At 37.1% G+C, this 8,977-nt stretch overlaps 1 protein-coding gene across 2 annotated transcripts in view; it reads right to left on the bottom strand.

Moving 5' to 3' along the window:
* Positions 1–416: 416 nt before the first annotated feature.
* TAX1BP1 (Tax1 binding protein 1) overlaps positions 417–8,977 on the bottom strand; it is a 78,600-nt gene continuing 70,039 nt past the window's right edge. The window contains exons 15-16 of one of the 2 annotated variants that reach the window (XM_007466088.1): positions 1,414–1,496; positions 417–790 (exon numbers count right to left, since the gene is read on the bottom strand). In XM_007466088.1, the coding sequence (XP_007466150.1) occupies positions 589–790; positions 1,414–1,496 (285 nt within the window). In that variant the 3' untranslated portion in view covers positions 417–588. The remainder of the gene's footprint in view (positions 791–1,413; positions 1,497–8,977) is intronic. The other variant, XM_007466087.1, reaches the window with a different exon arrangement.

The following is an 8,977-nucleotide window of genomic DNA, read 5'->3' as shown; positions in this document are numbered from 1 at the left end:
TCTTGTTCCATTTCCCCATCAGATAGAAATACAACTTTAAGATGGCTTAAAAATAATCATTCAGGTATTCTAAAATTTTTTAGTCATAAAATTAGCAAAATATGCATTCTATTAATTCCTAAAGCAAATATTTCAAATATAAAAAGGATATTTGCTCTCTTGGAAGCATGTGATCTCATTCTACATGCAGCTCCCTTTCTAAAGAGGGTTAAAAAAAACATTTCATGGGCTAAATTATGAAGTTTCTGTATTCAAAAGAATAACTTTGCAAGACTTATGATAAATTCTTTGTATTACATAACTTTTAGTAGTCATGCTCAATCAACAAGGTCAACAGATGTGTAAATATTCTGCTAAATAACACACTATATATACCTATTTTTATATATTTTTATATAATTATATTTATTGATAAGTGATAAGCCAAGGACTGACCCTGACACTAGTAACACCAAACTCAAAGTAGCTCTTGATCAGAAAAGTGCAGTAGAGGGTGCATGAAAGTGACACCTTGTGGTCTCCTTAGTGGTCTGAGGTGTTTTTTTTTCCAACTGCTAAACTGTATTATTAACTCCTAATAAAAATTAACTAGTCAAAATTTAAAACATTCTGATCAAAATGGGTTTGTACATGCCTTTCAAACCCCTGCTGGTCATAGTCAGGAGGGAACTGCTCGCTGCACATTGGGCACACCTTCCAGTGACTTTCAACATGTTCTTCAAATTTGCTCTGATCGTAGTTGGGAGGGAACATTAATTCACAGAGTGGACATTTCTTCTGAACATCAAAGCTTGAGGAAATAAAATGAAAGAATTACCTATTTCTAGTAAACAGATTTTTAACAGCAGTAACCTTCAGATACAGTGAGGTTACATTTATCTAGTTAAGCTGATATTCATACTAACATTTACCTTGAAAGTCTTCAGTTACGCCAGGAACCTCTTTTTCTGCTCCTAAAAGCTTGCTATTGACAATTGTGTAAACCATTTATAAAGCCTCTAATTTTAGTTTTACAATTAGATTGAAAAAGAAAATCTTTTTCTCAGCAAAATCCAAAAAATACAATCACATTATGTGAAATGAGGCTCAGTGACAAAGAATTCTTCAATTTTTAACTAACAAAATATGCCTTTTGTAAAACTATAAAGATTCATACAACTTGTAGCTTCCCAACAGTGTTCATTCAGTTTAACAAATAAAGGTGTTTACAGCACTGGTCCTCAAGGTACGGTGCACATCAGAACCACCTGGAGGCATGATGAGACGTGTACTGCTGGGCCCTACAGCAAGGATTTGGGGTTAACAAGATCTGAGTTAGGGCCCTGGACCATATGCATTTCTAACAAATTTTCAAGGACCATACGTTGAGAGCCACAGGTAATCCCAATTCTACACAGGAAAGAGAAAAATTACCTGGGATCAAAGCAAAAGCCTGTTCCATGGCCACGTAAATGCTGACTTGGAGGATCAGGGGCAGTGGGCACATTCTCATCTTCCTAGGCAAACAATAATTGTGCAACTTTTGAGAAAAGTGAAACCGAATAGAAGTTCCTCAATTAATTCAATCAAGTACCATATAAAGGAAATAAGATTACACTTTTTAAAATTTACTTCTATTATCATTAAATTAGATTTTCATGTAAACATGTTTGAAAGTAACTTTTTGTTTTTTAGAGAGTATTTCACTATGGACTAAGTCTTACCTTGAAATAAAAAGCAGTATTCAGTGAAATGGAGAGTATACTACACCTGTGTGTGTGAATGAAGTAGAGATCAATAGACTTTTTTGACCGAAATGTAGGTAACTTTACCGACTTTTCATTCCATACACTGGATGACCACTTTCATAAAAATCTTAAGACTGCATTATTTTTCCTTTTATTCTCATTTAATGACTATTAATCTGTAAGATAGGCAGGATCTTCTTTGATAATATATATCCACTGCACAATACGTAGAAATTATAAATAAAGGAAAACTCTGTGTGTGTGTGTGTGTGTGTGTGTGTGTGTGTGTGTGTGTGTGTGTTTTGGGGCAAATACACAAGCGAATCCAACTGGAAAACCATGTTAAAGCGAAGCAATGCACCAAATTACAGGCCTCAAAAACCCTAATGTAAAACAATCAGATTCAAATTTAAATATCTGATTAACAGATTATCAAGGAGGACTCCTAAAACCCTGTAAATCTGAGTCTGAATCTGAAAGAAAATGCTTGTTTGAATTTCCATGCCTGCATCCCTCTAGTCACTTTTTATAGATTTGCACACTGCTGCTACATCAATATCCAAACAGACTGTCACTTCATATCCAAAGCAGCCACATCATCTGAAATGCCCATTTGCTTTCTTCCCCTAAGCAGTTTGTTAGTTTCTCTCATGTCATGAACTAACAGCGCACAACAGGTGGAAGAGGCACTGATCAAAGTCCTTATGTTGCTGGGTAGTCATGATTACCCCAGAACTATTAACAGGCTAATAAGTCAGGTCTGTCATAGGAAGAGGTTCCAAAGAAGTGTATGTGACATGAAATTTTAAGTGACCAAACAAAAGATAAATTGAATTCTTTTTTTTGTGGGGGGGGGAAGGAAGAGTAATGGAAGGCGTGGTAACTTAGCTATTATTCTGACAATTATCCCCCCCTAAAAGCTCAAAAAAGGAGGTGAGAGACTTTTTTCCCACGTGCATCACATGAGAAAACACTTTTGTTTACATGATTCCCTTAGGATATAACTGGGCAAAAGAGAAACAGGATCAATAACCTAATAGGGCATATTGAGAAGTTGGGGAATGTGGGACAAGTACTTCATATACTTCAAAAATTAAAAGTCCTTAAGTAACTAAAATCCAGTTTTTAAATCTGCAGGTACAAAGAGGGAAGATGATTTAGTAGTTGAATCTGCTAAGCTTACATATGTATAACAGGCAAATTGTGATTCTGTGCCACATTACTCTGGCTGCCATACTTAGGCCTTCCAGCAACAATATCCGAAAATGAATCTGCTTAAACAGCTACATATAAAATAATGAACAAAATTTTCTCATATATAAATGACATAAAAATATATAAGTGTTTTAAAAATTTTTGAAATGCTATTGAAGAAAAAGAATAAAAAAAGTCTTCATATTCTACTTTTCAAAATTCTTGATGAGACATATTTAAAATATTGTACAATACAACTTTCTAGGGGTGAAAAATATAATGGAAACAAAAATCTCATAACCACCTTTCCCTGTGTTTTACAAAAGCTGCAGCTCACAGCAATTCACTGCTTCCATGAAGCAGCTAACAATAGAGTTTGGAACTCGCTAAGGTGCTAGGTTCAGACCACCTATCAGACATGTTAACCCTGCTTATAAAATATGTGGATGAGGGGGGCAAAAAAAGCAATTTATACTTTCTAAGCCATATATAATTTGGTAAGGGAGCTATTATTCTGTATCTTCTACCAGAATAAAGGGAGAGGGACTGAAGAGTAGAATTCTAGATGTAATAATGAGACATAAGTCCTCATGAAATAAGAAATCACCTACTGGGAGAATAGTTTAAAACCAGAAAGTATGTAATAAAATCTGAGTAACCAATTCATATAATAAAGTCTCTGGTGATCTTGTCATGCAAAATGACCAAATTTTCACTCCCAAATACAGTTATTCCATTTTACTCATCAAGCTCGGCTAATTAGTTTCCAAACCATACTAGTTTACATATAACAAATTAGCCCAGGAAGTGAGGCTACTAAGGCAGGCACACTGCCAGCAACAAAAAATGGCTACTGGTGAAAAAAGAGAGGAAAGCAGACAAGAACCCAACACATCAAATAGGATTTCAACACTGGATCATACAGCTTTACTATACACCTTAAAAGAATGTGAGGACATCATTCAATATTGAGTTTTTTGGGGGTTTTTTTGCAGTACGCAGGCCTCTCACTGTTGTGGCCTCTCCCGTTGTGGAGCACAGGCTCCGGACGCGCAGGCTCAGCGGCCATGGCTCACGGGCGCAGCCGCTCCGCGGCATGTGGGATCTTCCCAGACCGGGGCACGAACCTGTGTCCCCTGCATCAGCAGGCAGACTCTCAACCACTGCGCCACCAGGGAGGCCCCAATATTGAGTTTTTAATTAATAAAGTTCAGTCATCGAGGTTATTAGTATTCTATTTTAGCAAGATTTCCACCCAAAACTACTAAAATAATCAAGTTTTAGCACTGAAAGTTGTCAACTCAAAAGAATTTTGAATAGCAAGTTTTAAAGTATAAGTACCTAGTATTTTAGCTAAACTGCTGAAATAATCTTGTAAACAAATATTATTGGGAATACCACAGTAAAATGTATTTATGAACAATTCCAAATAATTAAATTTTTCTTAAGAAAATATTTTCAATAGCATTTTAATCTCCACAAAGGTCTAAACCACTCTACATTGTTCATGTACCTTTAGACCCATGAGCACAATACTCTTTCTATTTGCAAACTGGTTTTTAAGCAAAGGAAACATGCTACGGTAAAATGAAGCTCTGTTTGAAACCCAAAACTTCTCATGAGATGCTCAACTCAAAATCTAGTCTCTAAAAAATATTCTTGTTTTTCTTATCAAAGTATATAACCAGTTTGAACATCTGAAATAGTATTAAAATTGGTTAATCTCTTAGACAACAAAATACATTTAATCAATCATAAAAATACAATTACCATACGATACAACAATTCCATTTCTGGGTATATATCCAAAAGAACTGAAAGCAGGAACTCAAACAGATATACTGGTACACCTATGGTCATAGCAGCATTATTCACAATAGCCAAAATGTGGAAACAACTCAAATGTCTATCAATGGATGCATGGATAAACAAAATGTGGTATACACATACAATGAAATATTATTTAGCCTTAAAAAGGAAGAAAATTCTGACATCTTACAACATGAATGAATCTTGAGGACATATATTAAGTGAAATAAGCCCATCACAAAAAGATAAATACTATATGATTCTACTGTACTTATATGACGTATCCAGAATGGTCAAATTCAGAGAGACAAAGTAGAATGGCAGTTGCCAGGGGCCAGAGGGAGGGAGGAATGGAGTTGTTATTTAACGGGTATAGAGTTTCTGTTTTGCAAGATGAGAAGAGTTCTGAAGACTTGTTGCACAACAATGTGAATATACCGTTGACCACTGAACAATGAGGATTTGAACTATATAGATCTGCTTTTATGCGGGAGTTTTTTCAACAGTATATACTACAATACTACATGAACTGAGGTTGGTTGGATCCTCGAATGCAGATCTGTGGATATGGGAGAAACCACAGATGTAGAGGACCAACTGTAAGTTATACTCAGATTTTCAACTGCGTGGAGGGTTGGCACCCCTAACCCTCGTGTTAAGGGTCATCTGTACTTACTGCTATAGAAGCATGTACTAAAAAATAGTAAGATGGTAAACTTTATGTGTATTCAACCACAATAAAAAATGCAATTGTGATCAAACTAGCAATACACACTCGGGAGCTAATGATTGAGTTACACTATCTGAATCATTAGGATTCGGACAATCAGAATTTCTGAAACTGTTATGATTCCACCTTTGCCAGGAATTATTAATTGAAATATTTAGATATCATTAAGGAGCTAGTAATGAATATCAATGAAGAAAGATCCACCACTTAATAAAACTTTTAAAAAGTTAATAATTACTACTTTAGTTCAAGAGCATCCTACAGGGGCTTCTATATACAATGGAATATTACTCAGCCATAAAAAGAAACGAAATTGAGCTATTTGTAATGAGGTGGATAGACCTAGAGTCTGTCATACAGAGTGAAGTAAGTCAGAAAGAGAAAGACAAATACCGTATGCTAACACATATATATGGAATTTAAGAAAAAATATGTCATGAAGAACCTAGGGGTAAGACAGGAATAAAGACACAGACCTACTAGAGAATGGACTTGAGGATATGGGGAGGGGGAAGGGTAAGGTGTGACAAAGCGAGAGAGAGGCATGGACATATATACACTACCAAACGTAAGGTAGATAGCTAGTGGGAAGCAGCCGCACAGCACAGGGAGATCAGCTCGGTGCTTTGTGACCGCCTGGAGGGGTGGGATAGGGAGGGTGGGAGGGAGGGAGACGCAAGAGGGAAGAGATATGGGAACATATGTATATATAAAACTGATTCATTTTGTTGTAAAGCAGAAACTAACACACCATTGTAAAGCAATTATACTCCAATAAAGATGTTAAAAAAATTTTTAAAAAAAGAGTGAAATAATGCCATTTGCAGCTACATGGACCTAGAGATTATCACACTAAGCGAAGTAAGTCAAAGAGAAAGCCAAATACCATATGATATCACTTATATGTGGAATCTAAAATAATGACACAAATGAACTTATCTACAAAACAGAAACAGACTCACAGAGAGGAGACCTGTGGTTGCCAAGGGGAGCCGGTGCGGGGGTGGTTGGATTGGGAGTTTGGGATTAGCAGGTGCAAACTATTACATATAGAATGGATAAACAACAAAGACCTATTGTACAGCACAGGGAACTATATTCGATGTCCTGTAATAAACCATAATGGAAAAGAATACCAAAAAAAGTTACTTTTCTCCATATTCAAAACCTAAAACAAACCAAAGACCTAAATTAGTAGCTAGAGCTACCTTAGACAAAGCAATGGTTTCTGAGATACGACAACAAAAGTACAAGCAAAAGGATAAATTTGACTTCATCAAAATTTAAAACTTTTGTGCTGCAAAGGATACCACCAAAAGAATATAAAGACAATCCACAGATGGGAAAATATGAGCAAATCATTTATCTGGCAAGGGACAAATAATCCTATATAAAAATGGCCAAAGGACTTGAATAGACATTTTCCCAAAGAACATATACAAATGGTCAACCAGCACATTAAAGATGCTCAATATCATTAGCCATCAGGGAAATGCAAATCAAAATCATGATGATATGCCACTTCTCATCTACTAGGATGGGCTATCATCAAAACAACAGACAAGTGTGGGAAAAGATGTAGATAAACTGGAACTCTTACACTTATACACTGCCAATGGAAAAGGAATCAGGCAATTCTTCAAAAGGCTAAACATAGAGTTACCCTATGACCCAGCAATTCAACTCCTAAGTATATAACCAAACTGAAAAAGGTATTCAAACAAAAACTTGTACTTAAGTTCACAGCAGCACTATTCACAAGAGCCAACTGTTAATCAACAGAGGAATGGATAAACAAAATGTGGTATATCCATACAACACACTATTCAGCATTTAATAAAAAGGAAGGCAGTACATTCTTGATGCTAAATATGCATGCATGCTAAAACATGGATGGATCTTGAAAACATTAGGCTAAGTGAAAGAAGCCAGTCACAAAAGACCTCATGTTATAAGATGTGACTTACATAAATGTCCAGAATAAGCAACTCTACAGAGACAAAGTAAACGCTAAAGGGTACAGGGCTTCTTTCTGTGGTGAGGAAAATGTCCTAAAATTGAATGTGGTGATAGCTGCACAATTCTCTGAATATACTAAAAACCACTGAATTGTATACTTTAAACGGTAATTGTATGGTATGTGAATTATATCTCAATAAAACTGTTACCAAAAATTACCTTTCTAAGATGATCTGAACATTAGTAGGCAGAAAATAAAAATAATTAAAAGCATTTCTTTAGCTAAAATCGTTAGTCACAAATATTTAAATAGACCCTACCGTATATGAAAGGCATTGTACTATATGGTACAGAAAAGGTAAAATTCAGCATTAAGAGATGCCAACCAGGGACTTCCCTGGTGGTCCAGTGGGTAAGACTCCACACTCCCAATGCAGGGGGCCTGGGTTCGATCTCTGGTCAGGGAGCTAGTTCCCACATGCATGCTGCAACTAAGAGTCCACATGTCGCAACGAAGATCCCGCATGCCGCAACTAAGACCGGGCGTGCCTAAATAAATAAATATTTTAAAAAGAAAAGAAAAAAAGAGATGCCAACCAGAGATACAGAATCAGCTAGAAATAAGTGTGTATTAAAAAACAACAACAACAACATACAGAATTCATGTAATCTTTTTTTTTTAATTTATTTTATTTTTGGCTGCGTTGGGTCTTCGTTGCTGCACACAGGCTAGTTGCGGTGAGCGGGGGCTACTCCTCATTGCAGTGCAGGGGCTTCTCATTGCGGTGGCTTCTCTTATTGCAGAGCATGGGCTCTAGGCACGCAGGCTTCAGTAGTTGTGGCTTGCGGGCTCTAGAGCGCAAGCTCAGTAGTTGTGGCACACAGGCTTAGTTGCTCCGTGGCATGTGGGATCTTCCCGGACCGGGGCTTGAACCCATGTCCCCTGCATTGGCAGGCGTATCCTAAACCACTGCGCCACCAGGGAAGCCCCTCATGTAATCCTTTTGATGAAGTCTAATTTATCTATTTTTTCCTTTGCTGCTTGTGCTTTTGATGTCATATCTAAGAAACCACTGCCTAACATCACAAAGATCTATCTCTGTTTTCTTTCAAATTTTATACTTTAGCTCTGATATTTAGGTTCAATTTGAGTTAATTTTTGTATATGGTATGAGGTAGAAGTCCAATTTCATTTTTTTGCATATGGATATCCAAATGTCCCAGCACCATTTGTTGAAATGATTATTCTTTCCCCTTTGAAATGTCTTGGAGGACTTCCCTGGTGGTGCAGTGGTTAAAAATCTGCCTGCCAATGCAGGGGACACGGGTTCGATCCCTGGTCCAGGAAGATCCCACATGCCCTTGCGCCACAACTACTGAGCCTGCGCTCTAGAGCCCGCACACCACAACTGCTGAAGCCCGTGTGCCTAGAGCCCATGCTCTGCACCTAGAGAAGCCACCGCAATGAGAAGCCCGCGCACTGCAACGAAGAGTAGCCCCCGCTCACCACAACTAGAGAAAGCCCACACACAGCAATGAAGACCCAACACAGCCAAAA

The sequence above is a fragment of the Lipotes vexillifer genome, unplaced genomic scaffold (assembly GCF_000442215.2).
Source record: "Lipotes vexillifer unplaced genomic scaffold, Lipotes_vexillifer_v1.1 scaffold150, whole genome shotgun sequence".
Classification (NCBI taxonomy): Eukaryota; Metazoa; Chordata; class Mammalia; order Artiodactyla; family Lipotidae; genus Lipotes; species Lipotes vexillifer.
This window is presented reverse-complemented; position numbering and strand designations above follow the sequence as displayed.